At 44.0% G+C, this 24,340-nt stretch overlaps 2 protein-coding genes across 3 annotated transcripts; one reads left to right on the top strand and one right to left on the bottom strand.

Annotated features, from left to right (window-relative positions):
* Nucleotides 1–4,808: 4,808 nt before the first annotated feature.
* LOC120690249 (transcription initiation factor IIE subunit alpha-like) lies at nt 4,809–10,837 on the top strand. The gene is made up of 11 exons (XM_039972840.1): nt 4,809–5,002; nt 5,086–5,208; nt 5,524–5,644; nt 6,094–6,222; nt 7,234–7,343; nt 7,420–7,603; nt 8,226–8,417; nt 9,059–9,274; nt 9,360–9,546; nt 10,445–10,539; nt 10,574–10,837. The coding sequence occupies exons 1-10, from the start codon at nt 4,968–4,970 to the stop codon at nt 10,537–10,539; spliced, it is 1,392 nt and encodes a 463-aa protein (XP_039828774.1). The 5' UTR covers nt 4,809–4,967; the 3' UTR covers nt 10,574–10,837.
* A 369-nt stretch (nt 10,838–11,206) lies between these two features.
* On the bottom strand, nt 11,207–19,617 carry LOC120690247 (protein PHYTOCHROME-DEPENDENT LATE-FLOWERING-like). 2 transcript variants are annotated; one of them, XM_039972837.1, is made up of 12 exons: nt 19,304–19,610; nt 18,287–18,362; nt 18,138–18,202; nt 17,934–18,011; nt 17,008–17,088; nt 16,428–16,589; nt 15,986–16,084; nt 14,581–15,905; nt 13,490–13,710; nt 13,276–13,403; nt 13,107–13,145; nt 11,207–13,023 (listed from the first exon to the last, which is right to left on the bottom strand). In XM_039972837.1, the coding sequence occupies exons 1-12, from the start codon at nt 19,451–19,453 to the stop codon at nt 11,509–11,511; spliced, it is 3,939 nt and encodes a 1,312-aa protein (XP_039828771.1). In that variant the 5' UTR covers nt 19,454–19,610; the 3' UTR covers nt 11,207–11,508. The 2 variants fall into 2 exon arrangements, with proteins under 2 accessions (XP_039828771.1, XP_039828773.1); XM_039972839.1 differs by having other exon boundaries at nt 11,260–13,023; nt 19,316–19,617.
* Between the last annotated feature and the right edge of the window lie 4,723 nt (nt 19,618–24,340).

Here is a 24,340-nt window from a genome sequence, read left to right on the forward strand (position 1 = left end):
CAGATCGCCAGAGTCAGGGACTGCATGGATGTGCCGTACAAGCCACCCTCGAACGCGGAGTTCGAGACATCCTACGCAGTGTTCAAGGCCAGTCGAGGGTGCCTAGAAGGGGGATCCCATCGAGGGAGAGCATCGAGCCCTCGGACCCTATCGAATGGGTCCGAGCCCCGCCTAGCGAACCCTCGCGAGCGCTTTATGAGACGTGTCCATGGACCACGAGCCGACCCTTATCGAACGGGGCACGGACGTCCGCTTGAACAACCCGCTAACAGCTCACCGAAGCAGCCATAGCTCGCGGCCCGGGCATGGGTAGCATGGTGCGCTTCACCCCTCCTCCCTGCGGAAGGGCGACGAGGGTCGTAATCAAAGTCGAGGGTTCCCCTGAACGCCTTCACACGGGCCTGGACTCGGGGGCTCCTCGCACACCACGGTTCCGATCGCACCCTCGAGTAAGTCGACGACCGTTAATTGCGAAGCTCCACGTGTATAACCAAATCCCCCGCTATTAACGTGCGCTGTCCTTACGGTTAAGCTGAACGCCGGGTTGCTGTACCAGCACGGAGAATGCCGAGGGCGGCTGAAAGAGTGCCGTTGCCGGCTGAAAAAGACGATGGACGGCCATCTCGGTGAGGCAACCCAGTGGGGCAACGTTTATAGCCCTTGGACGAGCACAAACTCTCCTCCAAGGCCTCGGGGGCTACACCCGCGGGTGCGCGTCACGCATATTCGAGGACGGTAACCCTCTGTATGTCCCTATACCATCGATCATACTTCCTGTAAAAAAGAAAGGGGGACTTTATTGCTCAATGCAAATAAAGATTACAAAGGGTTACCGGCGCGAAGCCGTCGAAAAGTACAAACACATTGCCACCTGCGTGGCAATTTTCCCTGTCTTGGGGAGGAGCAAGCGGCGAAGAAAGGCACCGAGCCCCTGGCTGGAGCGACGGCCAGGCTGCTAGGGATGCGAGGAACAGCCCCCAGGCCACACAGGTCCAGCGGGATGCTTTCCTCACAAGCTTTCTTCTGGCATCTCCTCCGCCGAAGACTATGCGGGGGGCCGAGCTGGCGGACAGCACCCTCCACACCGTCTCCCCGAGAGCAACCTTGTTGCCGGGGGGGGACGATGCGAAAAAACAGCCGCCCGACCTGGCGCCAGCACCACGGTCAGGCGTCTCCATCCCCCTTCAGGCTAGGGGACATCGCAGGAGCAGGACCCCACGGGGCCAATGCTCTTCTGTTGATCCCACTTAAGATGAGGGATGGTGCGCACGCCCTCTCCGGTCTTCCCCCGCCACTCGCAAGCACTCTTCTAGCACCAAAGCCTAAAAAAGCCATGCCACCCCGTCTGGGGGCCGGACACAAGAGGCAAAGTAAAACATTACAAGACTTGGGCAATGCTAGAAGAAAGAGCAGGGAGGTTGGAGAAGAAAGGGAACCCTACGACCCCTATTTATAGTTGCGTCGAGCGCCAAGCTTCAAGCCTGTCAAAAGGCAAGGGCTTGGACCGCCCGTGACGGCGCAACATTTCACGAGCAAAGGATGCCCTCGGTTACCGCGCCGAGACGCGACCGAACGAAATAAAGCGAAGCTGAGCCCCTGGACGCTAAGCGGCGCAGCATCGGTTCAGGCCGACCGCCCTCGAATGGCACGCCGCAAGGCAACCAGGGAAGCCGGGGCCAGCGCCCTGAGCACGGGACAGCGCGACGAAAGCGCCAGCTGCCACAGCAAGCGCCATCGTCGCCCTGGCCCCCCTCAGCTTGCGGACACATCCTGTCCCCGGAACAAACAAAACACAAAAGGCGCGCGCCTCAAAGTACTCCCCCCGCGGGCGCACTACCCCGACCGGCGTGCTGTCACATCCGCCGGGTTGACGCTCAGGCGCGTCTGGCGGGTGCGCGGCATTGTCTGATCACATCAAGGGGGAAATCGCCGAATCACCCTTTGGCCGAATCCCTTGACTCGACCAAAGCCTCGGGGGCTACTGTCGGGTACCACGATTAGAGACACCCTAATCGGGGTACTAAGATCGCTTTAAAATGCAAACACATGCTAAGGCAATCGGGCCCACAAAGGCCCACGGACTCTCTCCGGTTTGGAAGAAAGAAAGGACTCAAAGAAGCCCAACCACGTGGCCCACCGACACGGTGCGGCCCATCCACGCTCTCCTCAGACTGCGGGGTGGTTTCCGCCTCGCTCGAGGGCTCCCGTCGAGACCCCTCGACTGCGCCCCACATCTTCGCCTCGCTCGAGGGTAGCGAACCTACCCTCGAGCGGGCGGCACATCTCCGCCTCGCTCGAGGGTAGCGAACCTACCCTCGAGCGGGCGGCACATCTCCGCCTCGCTCGAGGCCACCCCTCGGCACAAGGGACAAAACAGCCCTGCAGCTCGCCCGCCCGTCGTACGGAGGCTTTAAGTGCCAACCACTCCTCCACAGTGCTCAGGACAGACGGTGTCAGACTGCCATTTCCCACGATGGCTGTGACCGGAGTCCCATCCGCCCGCTCCGGTCACTGCTTCGCCATCCCAGGCGCTGTGGCGATACTGTGGGACCTGCGACGCGGGATGGAGCGTGTCCGGCACTGCCCCCCGTGCTATTCTGTCAACTCTGGCCGTCCGGACTCTACATCATCACACGTAAGACCCCGGGCCCACCTCCTGCTTGGGAGGAGGTCCGGTGTCGCCACGAGCCCCTCGGAGAGGGACGCCCATCATTCGCAGCTAGGAGCCCGGACCTCCCCCCTCGAGGGGTCCGGGACCTCCAAAGTATGCACGCCAGCACTCCGTCCAGGGGTACGGGACCGCCGCGTGCCCCGCTGCCGCTGGAGTACACAAGATCCAGACCCGCAGGGCCCACGGAACGCCACATCTGGAGAGCTGTACGCCCTACAGCAACGACCACTCTGCCTACAGGGGTTGGCAGGACGCCGGCGCGATATCCGCGAGACCAAGGACGATAGCCAGGACGATCGCCACGCCAAATGCCATGCCCCGTAGTGTACTTTCTACAGTGTTTGACCACTGCACCCCCACGATTCGGGGGGAAGACGACGACTTCCGTGTCCCCCTACTCATGTATCCCGCCCCTCCTTGTGTCTATAAAAGGAGGAGGCATGCATCCCTTAAACAGGTCGGACGACTCTCTAGACACCTACCGCTCAGAGCACACGCAACTGCTCCTAGCTTCCGACATCGACATTTGCCACGCTCAAACCCCACTTCTAGCAGAGACCTGGGAGCCTCCCTCCCTCTCTCGCCTCGCTTGTACCCCATACTACAAGCACTCCGGGTGTAAGATAATACAGTGCACTCGCACACCTCCTTTGCTGGACGTACGGCCCCACGGCTAGAACCAGGATAAACCGTGCGTTACTGTGTTGCCTCTTGCATCATCATTTGGGACGAGGAAACACGCAACATTTACTAGTTGGGATCCGAGCCCCCGTGTCAGGACACCGACAAAATGCATACCAGTGTGTGGCTCCAGTTCTCGTCAATATGCCCAAGTTAATCACCAAGTGCATTCACCTTTGAGACTAAGAAATAAGGACTTCAATTCAAGCGACCAATCTTATGGCCAGGATTACCACCATCAAGGATACCATGATTACAGGGGAATTACTCGTGGCCAGTATCATTCTCAACAGAGCCGGAATCAAAATTATTATGGCAGTATCACCCTAGACTCAAGACCAGCATCGAACCCAACAAAACTATCGTCAGAATTACAATGGCCACAGGAAAATGAATCAGAACCAGTATCACCCTAGACAGAACCAACCTCAGCAGTTTCTGGAACAGCAACCACAACCGCGGCTATGCCGCTACTACTGTCAAGACAGATGGTGTCCCTATGGGGAAGGCTGCTGGTATTCCCATGACATCTGAGTGTTAATGGAGAAGGCAATATGCTGTGCTGCAGTGGTGTAACCTCAGCTAAGACACTAACTTTTTTGTGCGAGTAATGTGGGAATTTTGAATTGAGGTGCTGTGTGAAACTTAAGATACATGAGTCTGCGTCAAGCGCTTGTATTAGCTGTTCAGCTAAATTTTGGATAACCTTACCTATTGCAGTCATAACTATCAACTCCATTTGTTGATAATTGGTTAATACTATGTCATTATGATATGATTTATGGAAACTCCATAGAGGTTTCACATGAAAATAGAGCATATTACATAGGAATTGGGATAATGCTATGATTTTCTTAAATCAAAGTTAATAATCTATTCGTTCGTGTGATTATGGTTTTGCAATTATGGAAAGTTTAGTATGGTTACCTGTATTAGCTGATTGTAGTGGACAATTCAGTATTCCTGTTCCTTGCTACTATGAACTACTGTAGAAATCATGGCAACTGCCAAACAAGTGTGGCAAAAAATCTGAATTACCACATAGACCTCTTGCTTCCCAAAAGGAAGCTTATAACTGATGTTTTGGACATTGACACCGTCTCGAAAACATAGTTTTGGCTAATGCTTTTTGTTACAAATATTTCAAAATAGTTATTTTTATAAAACTCCAGTTCGTCCTATTGTGATCATTTAGAGCGCGCATGAATGAGTTGTATGGGCCCGCCCCAAGGGCTAGTTCGGAAACTCAAATCCTCTCAGAATCACTAATTTTTCAGGAGCAATCCATAAGGATATTATTTGAATAAAACATTTAGTTCTCGATAGGAGGTTTCCCTCTCTCTGTGTTTAGCTCTTCCAAATTAGGCCCAAAGGGGGAGCCCAACCGCTCAATCAGAGTCCTCCAAGGCCCAACCGCCTAACTCCTCGACTTATTCCCAGGTCTGATCCCAAATCTATGAACACCCCCTTTCTCTCGTTCCATTGCTCTCCCATCCGTCGCTTCGATCCAACTGGTGGCGGCTCCGGCGGCGGCCGGCGACCAGCGCGATCGGGCACCCTCCCGGCCCCCCATGCCCTGAAAGCGCAATCCGAAGCCTGACGCGCCGGTTTCGCCATGGCCACCATTGCCTCCATGGAGCCCTTCAACCGGTGAGCCCCGACCCTGCTCCGTTCTCGTAACCCTAGCCGCAGCCGTACCTGACCTCCGCGGGATCGGGCTCGTTTTGTGGCAGGCTGGTGAGGCTGGCGGCGCGCGCCTTCTACGACGACATCTCCATGAAGGGCGACAACCAGCCCAAGACCTCCCGCGGGGATAACCGCGGCATGGCCGTCGTCGTCCTCGACGCGCTCACCAGGTACTACCCAGCGATTTCTGTTTAACCGTTTTGTCTTCTCATTGAAACTTCCTGTGTGGACACGCGAAGATCGGTTACAGTATGTTTGGTGGATGAGGATGGTTGCCTTGAACAAATCATTTGCTGATAGTCCTCTAGTTTGCACGCGCACCCTGCCTTCATGTGCCATCAACACATCACGCCTGCCCGTCCAGTGGCACCACTCTTTGTGCTATCTCTTCCGAATGCTTCATTTGTTGCCTTTGGTGTACGTCTGACTCTATTTGATTATCGGGTCTGTTGATTTACACAAAATCTACTCTCCTTCCACCTCAGACGGCAGTGGGTTCGGGAGGAAGATTTGGCGAAAGCGTTGAAGCTCCACTCGAAACAGCTGCGGCGCATTCTCCGCTTCTTTGAAGAGGAGAAGCTAGTCACAAGGGATCACAGGAAGGAGGTTGGTTCTATTCAAGTGTATTGATCTGTTGTTGCTCTTGCATCACTGTCATTGCGACTTTTTGTGGTATAATTGACCAACCTTAACTGCTAGCTAGTGAAATATCCTTGTTGTAATATACTTAAATAGCGTTAAGCTATAAAGAAGATAGTTCGACATTTGTTTGGAAACTTTTAAATGTGACACATAAGCCTTACCAAGCAACTAGTGTATCTAGGTGGACAAATTTCTTCACCTGAAATCCTTCGCAATGAAAGTTGACCACTAACTGCAGGTTGTGGATACTTGCCAAATATGTATTATAATAAATATTTAAATAATTATGTTCTCTATATCTGAAAGCCTGTCAGCACTATCTTATGATTTCATATATCTTGTTTCCTTTGGCTGTAGTTCCTTGTCTTATTTTCTGACTTTTATTTTTTTTTCTTGGAACTCTTTTGCTGCAGTCTGCAAAAGGAGCAAAAGCACATAATGTTGCGGCTGCTGCAGCTTCCAGCGAGGGCCCACCAGTCACTGAGGGAGAAGAAAAAATTAAGATGCACACGCATTCGTACTGTTGCTTGGATTATGCTCAGGTTAGTTTCCGAAACCTATGCCATTAAGTTATCATTGCTTGTATTGATAAAAGAATGTTTTGATATAAAAAATAACAAGATATTTCTATGTTGCCTTTATTCATTTGTAGGAAGTATATTTTCTTTATATTATATCATGGTAACACATCCATTTTATTGACTTATGATTCTGATGATGCTTTCAGATTCCTTTGTTTCATTTCATCTTTATGATTGAAAAGAGGGAGAAATTCTATTATTGTTATGTTATCATGAGTTAATCTTGCTTTCTGTTTAATAACTGTTAGCTTTGGAGGAAAATGTTTGGTGTACATTATGTTGTAATATTTCCCTTTAAGGAAAGTGTCAATTAGGCCCTAGTCTACTCTGTGCTGGGTTCTATGGGGTGAGTGCAAAAGGGATATTAAAGAATCATAGATAGATATAACTGTAGAAAAGCTAATGTAGCTTGACATATAAATACTACTGTATAGGGCACCTACTTCAAATTTAAATTTACATCTCCCTCATTGCTTGCCGTCAAGCAACATGACTCAAGTTTAAGCCATTGATTACATCAATCAATGTTGAATTAACTGTTTCCCTCCTGTATTGACACATGGTGAAAATCATCTCACCAATTGCTTTCTCAGCTAGAACTCTCCAGAACTTCCTGTTTTAAAAGAACTGTTGACAACCCTCTCTGTTCTTTCAATGGCATGTGAATGGACCTTCTCATTTATATATAGCATTGACGACATTAGTATTCTCTTGCAGGTTATACTGATGACATTTATCTTGTTCTGAAGTTTTCTTAGCTCCCTTGTATTTTGATCAATACAAAAAAAAATATTAGTCATTTGCTCGACTGTATTTATCATTTACATTTTCATTCATTGGTTGACAAGTACTGTGTATGAAGCTTACTATTAGTTAAGAACATTGTGTCCACATTTGTCTTTATTCTGTTGTTTTTTTATAATAATCCAGTATAAATTATCGTTGACAGATGTTTACCATTCCAAAACACAGATTTGTGATGTTGTAAGGTACCGGATTCACCGCATGAAGAAAAAAATGAAGGATGAATTGGACAGTAGAAATACAATTCAACACTACATATGTCCTAGCTGTAATAAAAGGTAGCAGCTGCTTATCTAATTTGTTCATGCTGGGCATAAAACTGGGGTGCTCAGTTAACTTTCTTCTGATCTGCAGGTATTCAGCCTTTGATGCATTGCAATTAGTAAGCTACACGGATGAGTACTTCCATTGTGAAACCTGCAACGGTGAACTGGTTGCAGAGAGTGACAAGCTTGCTTCTGAGGAAATGGGAGATGGCGATGACAATGTTAGAAAGCGTAGGCGTGAGAAATTGAAGGACATGCAACAAAGAATTGAAGTAATTATTCAATTATGAACTCTTAACATCGAAACTTTGAGTCCAAATATTACAAAAGGAAACAAAAAATGTGAGGTGTTTTCAGATTTCCAGCATAACTGCTACTGAAATATAGGTGGCTGCATAGAAGAAAAACTCAAGAGAATAAGATTCCAAACTGTTGGCTGATTTTCTTAATGATGCATCAAACTATTCTCTTTCTTTTTCCCTAAGAAATGCTTTTGATTTTGAGAATGTTGCTTACACAGATACGCTGCTTACTCATCAACACGCATATATAGCCACACCAATGTAATTATGTAATACTATGTCATATTATTCGAGAAATAGTTTGACCGATACACCTAGAATTACTTGGATGAGAAATTCAGAATATTAGTCTCTTGGTAAAATGATTACTGTATCCTCTCTTTTTTTTTGAAAAGAATGAATCACGTTATATATGCAACTTTTTGGTAGTGATTGCCATGTATATTGATACATCAAATAGGTAAAGTGATTACTGTATTCTCTCTTTTTGGGAAAAGAATGAATCACGTTATATATGCAACTTTTTTGTAGTGATTGCCATGCATATTGATACATCAACTAGTGTCTCACAATCTTGGTTATCTTACTTTAGGAGCAATTGAAGCCATTGGTTGCACAACTTGAAAGAGTGAAGAATCTACCTGCTCCTGAGTTTGGGAGTCTGCAGACATGGGAAAGAGCAAATATTGGCGCTTTTGCAAATGGTGACTCTAGTGCAGCTGATTCATCTAGGAACTCACAAGGGCAATATGGGACACCAATGCCATACATGGGTGACACAAAGGTAGGATTGTCCTATACATGAATGCCATACATGAACATACATAATTAAGTTAGACCTGGATCCTTTTCAATATCCCAATGAATTTCTCAATCATTTTAGTCCATCGTCATCTGCACAGAAAAAACTTATAGAGCTGAATCAGAAGTTTTCACATTTGTACCTTTGTTGAGTGCTGTTATGATGTCTTCATCAAAATTTTCTCATGAATGCATTTATGTTGTTTATGTGGTTAACATGGAGTCCCATGCAGATGGTAGCCGTTTCTCAATCATTTTAGTCCCTCGTCATCTGCACAGAAAAAACTTATAGAGCTGAATCAGAAGTTTTCACATTTGTACCTTTGTTGAGTGCTGTTATGATTTCTTCATCAAAATTTTCTCATGAATGCATTTATGTTGTTTAATGCGGTTAACATGGAGTCCCATGCAGATGCTAGCCGTGTAGCATATAGTTGTTGCACTTTACAGGCTTACCTTTGCTTTTTTTTGAAAGATATACAGCGGGGGAAGCCTCCACTGCGGTGAAGTATGTATTTATAAGAAAAGAAAATTAAAATAAACTGTACAAAAGTCCTCTGATCACACAGCTGTGGCACCAGGCATACCTTTGCTTGATTGATCTGATATCTGTTTAAGTTTCAGGTTGAAGTTGTAGTTGATGATGGTGAGAAGGAAAATGGTACTGAATCAGGAAAAAATGGTTCGGACCTGAAAGTCTTACCTCCATGGATGATCAAAGATGGCATGAATCTTACAAAGGAACAAAGAGGAGAGACCAGCAAGGAATCAAAATTTGATGAAAAATCAGAAGCCAAGGATGACAAAAAACAGGACTCAAAAGATGATCAAATTATACAGGTTAGCTTGGCAATGAAAATAAACTGGATTTGCTGCAAAGAATGTACTACAATGAAATGATTATATTAATTAATTTTTATCTTAGGAGGAATACATAAAGGCTTATTATGAGGCCTTGAGGAAAAAGCAGGAAGAGGAAGAAGCAAAGAGGAGAATGCAGGAAGAAGGTGAGACTTTTGTCTCTGATTCTCAATCTGAACGCCAGGTGGGCAAGAAATACAAGCGGGAGGATGAAGATGAAGGTATTGAATGGGAAGAGCAGCAACCTACAGGTATCTTTTAGTTATTCATGTTTGTCTGCTTTAATCATTTAATTTGTCTATATCTCAATACTTATAGAAACTAGGAATGGTAAAATCTTAGTCCTTCCTATATATATTTTTTCTATCGTATGTTCAAACTAGACCTGAATTAGTGTCTACCAAATAGTGAATTGATTCTAGTGCACATGGAGACCCATGTCTTTCAAATAGAACATGGTACTGCCACCAATTTGAAAAATATCTGACTAGCCTTTTTTACTATTCCTCAAATAAAATTCCCACATGTACCTTGTTTAATGACTGCTCTAATCCACAATTAAGACATGTTTTTTCATAGCTATTGATCAATCCGCATGTCTCTGTGACATCAATCATCAGTTACCTTTTAGCAACCCTAATCATGACCTTTAAGTGACTATCTTAGTATTTTTAAGATGACACTGTTCAGCTCTTGGCTCTTGGGTAAGTCCATGACTGGGCTTTATGGATGCCATAATTACTTGGAAACTATTTTTACCCTTGGAATTTTTTTAAATTTACTCCCTCCGTATTGGTAAAGGAAGTCGTTTAGGACAGCGACACAGTCTCCAAAACACAACTTTGACCTCTTATTTTTTAAAAATATTTTATAGAAAAGTGATATAAGTATACTTTTATGAAAGTATTTTTCAAGACAAATCTATTCATATAATTTTCACATTTGTAAACTCAACAACTTAAAAGTTATTGATGATTTATATTCCCAATGTTTGACCCAAACCTTGTCCAAAACGAGTTCTTTTACCAATATGGAGGGAGTATTATTTGTTTCATCAGTCAAAAGAACAACAATGTGTGGTGTGTCAACCCCCAACTATGCAGTTAATGTAGTTGATGTTGCATCCAACTGCTGTGCTTAATTGTGTAGGGACTGCAACCGAGCAATACAAATTGGCAGATTTAAATGCGGAGGCCCAAGAATCTGGCGATGATGAAGATGAAGTTGAGTGGGAAGATGGTTAATACTTGCCGGTGGCCCCCAGCTCCCATTGGGATTTTGGTGAAATAGTTCGATCCCAGCAAAGAAAAATGTTGACAGCACTGCACTAATGAGTTTGATTCTGTTGCGCTTAATGATGAAAAACTTGTTCACGTAAAAGGCCAGTTCCTATGGATTTTCAGTTGAAGGATGTGTAAAATATATTCCTATATTTTAGGAGGAAATGAACATTTTTCCCTGTAATTCTGAAGGGTTGCGCACTATTATTTGTGGATGCTTTTACATGCCAGCAAAAGAAATTTCAAAGTTCTGAGAGTTAAATGGGCAGATGCAGACCTAAATTCCAAACTGTGCTTCATTATGATGCATCCTACCGTCAAAGAATCATAACAAATTGAACATAAGTTGTGTAATCTGCACATTCGCAGAATATCAACACATTACAAGATAGTTACTACCAAGCAAATCAAGATAAAGCTTATTAATAAACTTACTGCCGAGCAAATGAAGATAGTTTTAATAAACACAATGGTTACAAATAGGGGTGGTAAATGATCTTAATTTTTTGTCTAAACAATCCAAGGGTTGGGTCCTAAAAAAATCAGGCTCTGATCTTACATAATTTTTAGCTAAATAAATTGAAGACCAAGTAGGATTATGAAGAGGACCATGACCCGTTACCACCCCTAGTTACATATAAGTTCCACAATTTTGATCATTTAATTTAAACGTGAAAAGAGATCTGTTCAATGGAACAATGCTTTCTTCCAGCTACGGATTACCCCTACAGTCACACACCGTTCCTACTAACTACAATCTACAAAATCAAAATCCAAGCATAAGCTGCTGTTCCGCAAGTTATCATACATGGGCTATAAGTTACAATACACCCCATTTACCACAACAATCAAGAAACCCCCGAGATCTTTGCCGGTGTTTTACACCTTCCTTTATTGTATTGGCCAAAGAAGAGAACCAAGTATTTCCAGTTACTACATGCTACCAGGACCTCCCTTATTTGCGCCTTGCAACTGCTCCATCGGTGAGTTAGCGATGCTGTTGACAGACCCATGGGTCTGTGAGCTCAACTGCGGGCTTGGGGGTGGGCCTGGAGTGGCTACCGGGTTCGCCGCATTATTGCTCATTTGCTGCAGAGTTCCTGAGCTCAACTGGGGGCTCATTGCAGCATGTTGACCCATTTGCTGTGGGCTTATCTGCTGCTGCTGCATCATCATTGACTGCTGTGAGCCAGCAGGTGAGCCCACCTGCGCCTGCTGTAACGGAGATCCCATTTGTCGTTGCTGCTGCTGCAGCTGTTGTTGTTGCAGCTGCTGCTGCTGTAGCTGTTGTTGTAGCTGCTGCTGCTGCTGCTGCTGTATTTGCTGCAGTTGCTGCTGCTGCTGCTGCTGCTGCTGTTGCGGGTTCTGTTGGAGCTGCTGCTGCTGTGGGTTCTGTTGGAGCTGCTGCTGCTGCTGCAGCTGCTGCTGGAGCTGCATTTGCTGTTGGGGGTTCAGCATCTTCGGAGGGCCCATAGAAGACATCATGGCCCGCTGCAGGGGGCTGAGGTTGCTTCTATTTAGCGGATGGCCCATCATGGACAAGCCGGCTGAACTAGGAAGGATTGGAGAGCCGCTTCCAGGCATTCCAACCATTCCAGTCTGCGGATACATGCCTGCTGCCCTTTGCTGTGCCAACCCCATTCGCATCTTGGCAAGAGCAGCAGGGTTCATATTTGGCCGAAGTCCAGCTGCAGAAAGGTTGGATGCCATGCCCATGTTCATTTGATTGGAACTGTTGCCTAAGCCTGACATCGATCCCATGGGGGAGGATATTGGCCGCACATTGCCCATTCCCATAACGTTTCCTAGGCCACCTATACCAACAACATTGTTAACCATATTGCCCATATTCATGGCTGAACCAAGCCCCATCATCACTTTCCTAGACATAGGTTGTTGCTGTTGTGCCTGCTGCTGTAGCATCTGAAGCTGCAAGGAAGTTGGAGTAGCCTTATTGTTTCCCATCTGACTTCCCACTGGGAGATTTGAGCCAGGCGCCAACATCTGAGATAACGGGCTTGTTGGCAGAAGTTGAGGTCTCTGCATCTGGTTAAGTGGAAGAGATGATGGTTGCTGCATCTGTGTTTGGGCATTTTGCTGCAGTGGTTGCTGCTGGGTCTGTTGCTGCTGTGGCTGCTGAACCAAATTTTGGTCAAGTTGCTGGCTCCTTGGAGGCATGGCTGCCCCTTGCATATACCCTTGCTGCATTGCTAGAACCTGGTTGCTATTAGCAGATGAAAGCATCCTGTTGACAGGAAGCTGCTGCATTGGTGTTCCAGGTCCCACATTTGCATGGGCTGCAGCATTAAGTTGCTGGCTTACACCTCCCTCTTGCTTCACATCACTTGCTAAGTTATCTGGTAAAATTCCTGATAGTGTATTGAGGTTAGCAGGAGGGGTGCCACGCATAACTTTATCGTCAGCTTTAGAATGCCCATCTTGCAACATCTAGGGTTTGTCATGGAGAGGCCGAAAATCAGAACATTAACAAGGCACCTCGCTATTCAAGTCTTTAGGTTAATTGGACTTACCAGGGGAATAAGCTGCTCTGCCAGCAAGTCAGCACAGTACTGCCAGATATAAAACAATTGAAAGTTAGGACAGAAGTAAGACACCTGAATAGTATGGCCTAGTGTTTCAGGGACTTTATGCTATTAAGGCAATAGTCAAAACTTGAGATAATGAGACATAACGACAAACCTTCGTCGGTAATATGAATACGCAATCATATGAATTCGGACCATCAAAATCTTCTAGATCTCCATACTGCATTCTTACAGTTTCATCAGGCATTTCCTTGAAAACAACCTGGAATGGCCTTGGATGACCTGTGACAATGTAAATCAGACTAATTGGAGGTGTCGTGTTTTTTCTTCACTGGAGACCTTTTTAGCAAAATATCTGTAAAACATACCTTGGTACATGCGGTTTGAGCTCACAAAATTTATTATCCTAGTCTTGCACATGTTTATTGTTCCACTAATCATAGAATTACAAAGAGGTCTTATTGTATCTATATAATCCTCAGTGTGGAAACAGCTGGAGAGACATCTGGCGACATCTTGGCTTGCATTGATCATGGGTTTCCTTTGAGGTATCTTATCAACCTTGTTCTTCTTACTGTGAAGCTGGTACCTGAAGCAGATTACAGCAGCAATTGTAACTATATGAAAAGAAATTACTACCACAATGCAATGGCCAAGAGAGAAACATTTCAAATCATCCACCATGAACAAATCTCAGTGTCAGCTATATAAGACTTTATAGTAAGATCTATATTGAATAAAAAACTTACATGCATCACTAGGTTTCAGCTCTAGCCTACCGCAACTTGATTGGGACTAAAAGACTTTGTTGTTGTTGTAGACTTTGATTCACGAAGTGCTATATATTTAAACGAACATAACGCCAAACATATATAGAAAATGACAGATCAACTATAATCCACACTCGTAATAACAGATGAAAGCTCGGGTAAATGAGATTTAGTACTAAAAGTTTAGACTTGCAAAGCTTTGTCCAGTTTCTTTTATTTTATTTCGTCGAGAGAATCCAGTGAAAAAAAGATGCTTTATTTTTTACCGTATACTTGTTTCATGAATATACGACATATAAGCCGATTATTTCATTTTTGAACTAACTAACTAGCATGTCCTAAATTTCATATATTTAAGAACATGAAGCAGTTTATGTCAAATTTAAGTAAAAAATGATGATAATTTAAGTAAAAAACATGAAGCAGTTTATTCGCACATTCTAGGCTTCTTTTGTGGCCAGCAGAAGTGATAGTTGGATGTCAACTCTCAAATATCCTATATGTCAAATTCACATAGTGCAACTCCAAACTTTCTACAAAGTGCCTCTGTCCGTGGGCGAAGCCCCGCGGCCGGCGTTCCGAATAGGTCCTTGACTCCTCTAACAGCCTCCCGTAACAGACTTCCAAAGAAATAAAGGATAGAGGGAAAACACAAAAAATGTTAGCAGATATTAAATATTATGCCATACCGATGGGAAAGATTTTCTATTTTCGCAAATTTATCCAGGATTGCTTGGTCTCCCATAGGTGTGGTCCCAATTGATGGGCTGCTAGCATTTAGTGGAGCGTGCATATTTGAAACACTGGCTGGAGACCCAACGGCACTAACAGGTGGTTGAGTTTTGGGGACAGAATTTGTTTTTCTTTTTGAAGGAGCAGCAGCAGGTTGCTGTATTCTGTGCATAGAATCACTAGGGCTGGAAGCTACAGAAGGGTATCCAACTGCAGCATTGGAATTTGCAGCAAATTTATCTTTCTGTGCCCCAATTACAGCCGATGTCACAGCAGAACCAAACTGACCACCCATTGAACTGCTTGATATCTCTCCTGATTTAGAAGATACTGGAGACTGCACCATTGGCCCAGAAGGGGCACGAGAGCTAGGTGCTAACTTTCTTCTCTGAATTATTTCTTCTTTTTTCAAGTCCTTCTCAGCTGCAAACCGAGTATTCTGCCACTGTGCCATGTTTGGAAGATTATTTCTTGCCGTTGACTGCTGTGATAAATGCTGAGCCTGGGGTTGCTGTTGATCCAGCACAGAATTTCCAGGTGCCATAGACTGCAATGCGTCTTTTGACCTATCAGAACCATCCATCTGCTCTTGCTTGGCACCGTATCTCAAACCTTGCTGAAAATAGAAAGAAGATCCTGAATCTTGCATGTTGTTCATCACCGAAGGAGGATATCTCTGACCACTCAATGAAGAAGCATACTGCATCCCCTTGATATCTAATTGTGGATGCAATTGTGGGTTCTTCCATTGCATCTCCTGCCCACCAAGGGGTTGAGGCCTTATGTGCTGCTGCTGTACATCATCAATACCACCACTTGGCTTTATTCTCTTAGGATCTTGAAGCGGAGCATCTTGCATTTCCCTCTTCACAGATAGAAGGCCATTGGCAGTAACAGAGTCATTGTAACCAATCATGCTCTGAGGGGACGAAATGCTTGAATTGATTCCAGAAAAATTAGCAGGTGATCCTGCCACACGATCACTACCAACAGCTGAATAACTTACGGTTTGCTGTATGCCAGATTGGGACATCAGCATTCTGGCAGCATCTTGTGAACAATTTGGTCTAAGTTGCTGAGAACCACCCGAAATATTTTGGACGGTAATGTTATCGACAACCTGGTGAGCTGCACTACCACCTGTGATGCCCATCTCATCTGCTCTGGCATTATCAGGTAACCTATCAATGCAAACCTTTTTACCACGAGACATGTTACTGGATGTGACGACAACTTCAGGATTTTGCCTCAGCCTCCTCTTTTTTCCAATACCAAGGCTCAACTGCAAGAAACGCAAGAGGCTTAGTTTGCATCAAGATATACCTACCATGGTAGCATTTTTTGTTCAGCATGCGTACACACCTTATGTGGAATAGGATCCTGACAAAGTCGATCCAGTTTTGGAGTAGGGTCTAAGCAAAGTTCTGGTTGTAGGGCTCTCACAATACGAGCCTCAGCTTCCTAGAGAAACACGTATAGCATATGAGTCTGTATAGTTCAGCAAAATCAATCGCATGAACTGAAATTCCAGCTCCCTCTATTTCAGCAAAAGTTAATTAAGATATCCAACCATGCATGTATTTCACATTTAATTTGCTTTATCATGCTATCCTCCAGTGTTACAATCAGTTGTTGAAGAACTAACTTTACAATTACTAGGTATTGATACTCAAATGAAAAATTTAAATCGATGCATTCTTAGATAAACAAATGCTTAAAGATATTAAAAAAACTGGGAGCACAGATGCTAAAATGATCCATGTTGAAAGTCAGACTAACAGAAAGTTACCACAACATTACTTACCACAAAATCCCTGTAACTCCAGGAATCATCAGATAGCAGCGTAATGTCCTTTACAACATTCTCAAAGGTCATTCGTAGCCGTACTTTATTGACGATAGGTAATCCTAGCTGAGCAGATGATGCAGGGACTTGATTGGATACGTTCTTCCGGTAGTCACGTATCTAGAAAGAATTCTCATTACTTATATTGTTTATGTAATACAAATATATAATAGAAAGATAAGGCATAGGACAATGAATTACTGCTAAAGAATCAATGACGTCTTTATCAATAGGGTCACATGATGCTTCACAGTAATGCATAATGATTGTTTTGAGAAGAAGTTAGGAATACGATTTTACTGATAGGTTGGTACAATGTAGTGTTTGCAATACAGATAAGTGAAGTTTTCCTTTTAAAGAAAGGATTTCTCCCATATAGGGTAAACATTCGGTACAGAATTTGTGACTGATTTTTGAATCATGCATCAGAGAGAAATCAAACACGACTCAAGAGAACATAATCCCAAAGGTTTTAGCATGTTACAGATCAGTAACATTGCTAGCATACCATTTCTTAAGTGTGATAAAAACAACTCACCTCACAAACAACTGATCCATTGTAGTACTTGTTTGGTATCTCATCAAGAATATCGCCAGGCAGCCTCCCAGCTTCAATAGCCTGCAGATCATGAGGAAACTCATGTAACTGTAATTAGAGTCGTATATCACAGTTAACATGTTATTAGTTTTAGCCAGCTAATAGGATAAACATGGTCAAATCAGTTGGGAGACTGACAAAACAAAGCAGAAAATAATTGGCTTGTACACAAAAGAGTCAGCACACTTTTGAGGAACATTGCCACTATAATATGGTGGTATATGAAAAATGATCATCCACAGCAAACTTGAACTGCAGGATGCTTAGGTAAAAAACTACAGGGTCACAACAGTGTTGCAGTCACATTCTTGTAGGCGAACAAAACTTCACCATGTCACAGGTGCTGATGTGAAAACTGTCTTGAAACATTCTTCAGGGTTTTTTGGATGGGACTCAAAATTCTAGGTTGAGAGCGCAAAAGGAAAGAGTGTTACTTTACCATAGGATATTGAAATGTTTGTTTTTTAATATAATTTAGAACTTGACACCAATCTGAAAATATTTTCAAGTTTGCATTGACACTATTGATGCAAACATGGTACAGAAATTTTCCCATCCAAAATTGGAATGAGTATATTAAAACAAAATCTCATCTGTATCTTAAAATCACCTGAGAATTTGTATCTGAGTGATTGGCATAAATATTGCCCAACTCTACCAGCATTGCAATGTACAAGAATTCTTATGTCGAGCATATTCAAATCCGTGTTTGCCTTAAAGATTAAGTATATGTATCTTGAATCCAATTGGTCCATTTTCACCACTAATTTGGTTCTAAATTTAGCCACAACATTGCAAAAACTGTGGACGTGGCGTCAGAGTACAAAACTAACAAGAAACTTGCAAGCAAGTGGTACCATACTCACAGAGAATAGCTTTTCTGATGCTCTATCATAGGGATGCAGTGTTTTGCCATCCTGAATTGAAGTCTGGCTGGGATCCATCTGAAAATATATGTATTTATGTCAGGAACATAATTATAGTTGAGTGTTTCTCGCAAATTCCAGAAAAACAATGCCAGCAAGAGTAGTTACGAAATTCACTGCATAAATTTCCAGAAGAGAACTCACAGAGGCTGACTTTGAAATGAGATAACCTCTGTCATAGAGGCTGAAGGTGAAAGAAACTTCATGCTCTGCAATATGACGTTGAATGCTTAATATGAAGCATAAATACTAAAACTGGTCGAAAAAACGTTTTCTTCAACTCTTCAAAGTACCTGGCAAAATTTCCCTGGAGCACACTGGTGAAATTTTGATGCCATTGACATATTTTGCTCTCTCAACAGAGCCATACTGCATATAGAGATTAAATGAGCATTCCATCATAGGAAAACCAAGTTATTATGAAGAAAAGAACATTACAAGTCGAAATCAAATTAATAGAAGCAAAAACAAAGAGAAAATCAAACAAGAAAGTGCATAGAAAAGCCAAATAAGTCCTTCACTGAACAATTTTGGGTTAAAAACAAAGATCTGGCAACGAGATTTAGACCCTCTACCATCCACTTGAAATCTAACACAAGGTACATTTACCAAAGCCAGCACTTGTTAATTTCACCTTGCTACACCACGAAGGTATATTTACCAAAGCCAACACTTGTTAATTTCACCTTGCTAAACCACGAAGGGAGATCCCAAATCGTATGGCTTGGCTCCCAATTACATGATATTCAAACAGTTCAGCAACAATCCATGTGAGCTAAATGACAATCAGAGCAAGGGTAAATACAGGATAAGCAATTGATTAGGGTATTTCATTTCATCACAAGATAAATACTTATTTGGTCCATACTGGAGTTGTAGCAGCCAAAAATTCCTTTCCTCTAAATGCAGTTGCCCATACCCCAATTGACGCACATACGCTCCCAAAATTAATTGCACCAAGAAAAAGTATCGATCCCCTCCCCTCTCCTCTCAAAAACGATCTGCAACGAAGAGCACAAACCCCATATCCAATCGGTCCAAAGGACTTGAGCATTCCGAACGACAACGCGGTTGGGCGTCGAACAGAAGCTTTCGAATCGAAATCACTGGAAAGATGCGACCTACTTGTAAATCAATGAAAATTCCCGGGAAGGAGCATCAAGCCCCCAAACAAAAAAAAAGTCGATTTTTCATCAGCTCGGTACATAAAGCTCCCGTCTTTACGCGTCCAGATCCCCACCCCCGCCGTTGCCACCCAGACCATCTCGCAGTGAGACAGAAACCCAAGGCCGCAAAGAGACAGAAAGTACCGAGCGCCCCACCTCGCGTCTGGAATCGGACACGGACCCCTCCGCCTCGACCGCGGCCGGTTTTTCCGCCTGCGCCGGCGCCGCGGACGCCGAGCGCGCGGCCGGGTGCACGCGGACGCCGACCTTGGACAGTTTGAAAGAGATCCCCATCCCCACGGGGGGCGCCGCCCTGCGGCGACGACCTAGGCTTCCTCACACGCAACTTCCGCCGCCGCCTGTCTCGCCGCCGATGAGCTCGTGCGAGCGAGGGGGTTAGAGAGAGAAGAGAGAGGAGAAAGGGGGAAGAAGGGGGAGGGACGGAGGTTTAATGAGGTGAGCTCGGTGTACGGGGACGCAGTTGTATTTGCTCGAGCAGGGATGGCGCCTTTCACTGACATGTGGGGTCAAGACCAAGAGACGTGGGCCTTGAGCTGGTGCATGGGCCGGAGTTGTGGGCTGGGTTTATGAGTCGGTGGATGGGGTCTCGCGCTTTGCGTGCGTGGACTCGCTCTTGTTCATTGCGGGCAAAACCACCGCTCCAGGTTTCACCATCCGTCGCCTCAAGAGGTAATTCTTTGCAGATGCATGGTTATTTTGGGCCGCATATTAGGTCCATTAAAGCACATGTTACCAGCTACTAGGAAAGATAATTTATACATGCATGCACGAGTAAGACAACAATGCTGACATCACTCACATACATGAAAATCTGAAAATTAAAAAAATTTATAACTATTAAACCAAGCATTTAGATTAAATTTAAATTGCATCATTATCTTTTGTATGAAAAGATCTTCAAAATAAGACCACACTTGCTTATATTTGCACGCTATTTCTAAAAGTTTTTTTAGTATTAAATAATTATTTTCGGATCCCGAGAACAAATAATTTGCCAATACAAAGAAATAATTCTTTTAGCGAACAAATAAACATAGCGAACAAATAATAATGTAGAACAAACAAAATATTAAACATCACGAACTTTGATTATATAGAATAAGTAATGGTAAATAAAAATTAGGAGCAATCGAGTCAATATTATTGAACAATTTAATTCACAAAAGGAACAAAATAAGCTGACATGACGAACAAATTAGTTGCAAACAGAAAAATAATACCATGAATAACTAACACATTCACATTGCAAAATAAATTATTTTTTAGCAAATAGAATATGGATAGACGCTGAATAATTTAGTGTATAAAGTAAATAAGTTATTTCTCACACTAACTAATCATTCAAATAAGACAAATTAGCATGGAATATGCTAAAAGAACTTCGATTCGAAGAATAAATATCTATGTGAGATCTAAAATAAACAAGGAAAGAAACAGAAATACAAATAGATAATATACATCAAAGGATTATACGAAAAATTAAAAATTAAAAATAGAAAAATAAAAATGAAATAAAAAAGGAGATAATTAAGAAACATATTTACGGAGATAAACGAGGAAAGAAGACGAAAATAAAAATAAGAAAGAAACATACGTCCAGATTTAGAGTCTTAATCAAGGAAAAAATACGGACAACAACGAAAGAAGAAAAAGCAAAGAGCGCTCACGTTGCACTGCACGCCTACTGTTTGTATCCGTTCCAGACTCGTAGCATCATTGGGCCACAGCCACCACACTTTTCCCACGGCCCATGTAATAGACATTTTGGGTGACAGAAAATTTTCCATCACGCGCGTGACATATAGCTGTTCACTTCAGCCTGAGACGTCCGATCAGAAATAGGATCAACGCGCCGATGGCCAGTGTATTTTGGTCGTTTTGGGTGTTGCTCCATGGCCAGGGTATTTTGGTCGTTTTGGGTGTTTGCTTATCTTAATTTTTTTAGTAAAAAGGAACTTTTCATTAACTCAAAGACTCAGCGATATTGCTGGCCACTAGATTCTCCATACCCGGAGGCAATCCCTCCCACAAGCAGATAGTACCGTGAGAACACTTACAACCCAAGGCAGCAATTCATGCGCGATTCTATTACAAATTCTAGGAGCAAAAACAATATTATAATTAATAAAACTCAATCTCAGTAAGCACTTTATCTCATAATAAATCAATCCCCCGTCAGGGGCAACCGGTGGGAGTCAGTTCTGATCACCTGCTGGAGAACCAAAGAATACTCTTATTACTATACGCCCTAGAGGGGGAGTGACGGGAGCAGTCGGACGCTCCCTAGGCGACATGTGTCCTGGAGAAGCCCGACGCAGAGCGTGGATTTGCCGCTCGCTCCTTTCCCCGCAACGCCGCGCCGCGGTGACCTGGCGCGCCTTGCTCCTCCGAGCCGCACGCACGCATGGAGCTCGGAGCATGTACCCGCCGCCGCACAGGCCTCCGCCATCGGAGGAGGGAGGACGAGGGGGTGGAAGGCCGGCCGTCGCAGATCCGCCATGCCTTGCGTGGATCCGGCCGCCGCACATGGCCTCCGCCGCCGCCGCCATGGGAGGGGGCGGGGGGAGGGCCGGGCACCGCAGCTCGGAGCCGCGAGGAGCTGGCGTCGAAGGAGAGGGAAGGAGAAGAGGAAGAGGAGGAGAGGAGAGGAGAGGAGAGGGAGGGAGGATCCGGCAGCCTCCATGGCTCGGAGCTCGGCGCGCCCGGATCCGGCCGCAGCCGGAGCTCGCCACTTCGATCCGCACCTCACCGGCCGCGCCTGCTCGATGGCGCGCGCGGGACGGGCGAGCCGGCCGGGGAGGTGAGGAGGCGGCGGAGGAAACGAGGCGCACCGACCGGGGAGGTGAGCAGGCGGCGGAGGAAATGAGGCGGAGGCAGCGCTCGGTATGGGGGAGAGAGAGAGCAGAGAGAGAGTGGGAGGGAGGGAGGGCGGCGGTGGGGGGAAAGGAGAAAAAAAATTGATAAGCGGGGTCCGCTGCTGGTAATTTGTATATAGTAAAATAGAAGATTAATAAAGGACACATACCAATTATTTTGCTTTACATTTTTAAACGCGCGCGGCGTAGCGCGCAATTGACCTAGTCAGTTTCTATAATCACACGGCCCATACCCTGCTCAATTGCAGCATTCACGGCGGTTGAGCATGCCACCACTTGCTTGTAGCGCATCCACCACACTGTCAATTCTTCCAGCCGCTGCATGACCTCCCCATCTAAGTCACGTACCACAAAACCCCCACCACCAGTTCCAGTTTCCGGAATGTAAGTGTAAAGAGTAATCTCGAGTAGACAAAGTAGAATGATAAAAGAACCAAGAAGTACTTTCATTTTCCCTAATGGTCCAGAGCAGGACCAAGAAGAGGAGAGAAGACACTGACCGCCGAATACTCAGAGCGCATCCACGACCACTCCACTTAATTAGTACCATTCCACTCCCATTGTAATATAGAAATAAGGGAGCTGTTGTAATCGCCCTTCGCCTGTAAGGTAATCCCAAGTTTGTGTAAGTGCTTGGGGCTTCCCGAAAGAGAAAGCCGTATGTAAGTTTGCTTTGTGGAAATGGATTAAGCTTTCCTGTAAATTTCTCTGCTTTCCTTTGAGCTCGTTCATATGGAGTGATGTCTCTACGCTAGGGACCCTAGAGGAGAAATCTCTGCGTTGAGTTGCTCTCGTTTAGCCCATGGAGAGGCGTCTGAGAGAGCCTGTGTCCGTAGAGAAGTGTTCCCTTCGGGTGGAACTGCCTGAGGAGACAGTAGAGCCTGAGTCCTTTATGCGCGTGGCCGGGGTTAGCTTGGGAGAAGACCGGGTAGGCCTGGTTCTGAAGCGAGCTAGCGATGCATGCGGTGAGTACCAAGTAGGATTTACACAAGCATAGTTGCACGACCGGCTGAATTTTGGCTTCGCCAACCTGCCAAGATCCTGAGAAGCATGCATACCCATACTTTGCATATTCACTAATCACGCACATAATAATTGCGCACTCATATCCACCACCCACGCAAGTCGCTATCGTCGAATAGTATAGAGTTGGGTGCCTGAGCCACTCTCTTGTGAGTGCTCGTGCACTGTTTATATTTTTAATTAAGGTTTAAGCACATACTTAGCCAATATATATTGCCAGAATACTGCTGCAAATAGTAGCGTGAAAGCAATATTTTGCTCGCTGAGTTGTTAAATACTCCATAAATATTATGAAGAATAGTGCATAAAGAGAAACCCCATGAAGTGGTTCATCCACCTTGTGAGTGGGATTTTCCTATTCATATTCTAAATTTGAATAGTAGCTGGTATTTTGAATACTGCCGCGAATTTGAATAGTGATAGCTGAATTTGAATAGTGTCGTGAATAGTAACTCGAGATTTTAAATTTGCGGGTTTGAAAATTCGATTTCCTGCGCAGATTCCCGTGATACTGGTATCAGAGCCGTGGTTATTAAATTTTGAATTTGAGAGAATTTGTGATACATTTTAGAATACAGGAATTACTGGAATATCTCAGTTGTGCTTAAAATGAAAGCTCTAGATGATGAAATTAAACAGTACGAATTTAAATTAAGCAAAATTCCTGATGAATATAATACTTCTATGCTATGTGATTGACCTGTAATTAGAAAAAAAGAAATTTATTTCATAAGAAAGATAGCTTATTTAAAAAAGATATCTAAAAAAAGAGAGCTAAATGATAAGAAATATAAAGCGTCAGTTGTGATTAAGAAGTTGGAAGATGAGTCAAACCCAAAAGATATGCAGAATCATAAAGCCAAAAGGAATCTAGACATTCATAAAAGTAATATTACGATAGAAAATGTGTTAAAAGAGGACAAACAATCAGAGTCTATGAATAAGCTTTTAGAAAGTTGTGAAGACGAAGAAAATAATGCCCAACAATACAAAGATTTTATAGATAGTTTAGATGATGATTGTTTATATAATCTAGATAATGCTATAGATGCATTAGAGATAAAAACTGAGAGAACTAATAAGGAAGTGAAAACTGAATTAATGGACCAAGGAAATTGCGATCATGATTGGATACAAGCAAAATGTGACTATAATATTAGATGCACTTTCTGTATTTATTATCCTAGCCAAAAAAATAGATTTACTTGTAGTTTATGCTTAAAGCAAGCATGTGCTTCATGTTTAAAATCTGGAAATCAAA

This window comes from Panicum virgatum, chromosome 9N (assembly GCF_016808335.1).
Source record: "Panicum virgatum strain AP13 chromosome 9N, P.virgatum_v5, whole genome shotgun sequence".
Lineage (NCBI taxonomy): Eukaryota > Viridiplantae > Streptophyta > Magnoliopsida > Poales > Poaceae > Panicum > Panicum virgatum.

What these genes read in the sequence shown, in the direction of transcription:
- LOC120690249 (XM_039972840.1), top strand. Translation starts at nt 4,968, where the DNA reads ATGGCCACCATTGCCTCCATGGAGCCCTTCAACCG. An exon ending in GTTGCTTGGATTATGCTCAG is followed by an intron (nt 6,223 to 7,233) that starts GTTAGTTTCCGA and finishes TCCAAAACACAG; the next exon opens with ATTTGTGATGTTGTAAGGTA. An exon ending in GGAAGAGCAGCAACCTACAG is followed by an intron (nt 9,547 to 10,444) that starts GTATCTTTTAGT and finishes TTAATTGTGTAG; the next exon opens with GGACTGCAACCGAGCAATAC.
- LOC120690247 (XM_039972837.1), bottom strand. Translation starts at nt 19,453, where the DNA reads ATGGGGATCTCTTTCAAACTGTCCAAGGTCGGCGTCCGCGTGCACCCG. An exon ending in TATTCATATTACCGACGAAG is followed by an intron (nt 13,146 to 13,275) that starts GTTTGTCGTTAT and finishes TATATCTGGCAG; the next exon opens with TACTGTGCTGACTTGCTGGC. An exon ending in CAGAGCAGCTTATTCCCCTG is followed by an intron (nt 13,024 to 13,106) that starts GTAAGTCCAATT and finishes GACAAACCCTAG; the next exon opens with ATGTTGCAAGATGGGCATTC.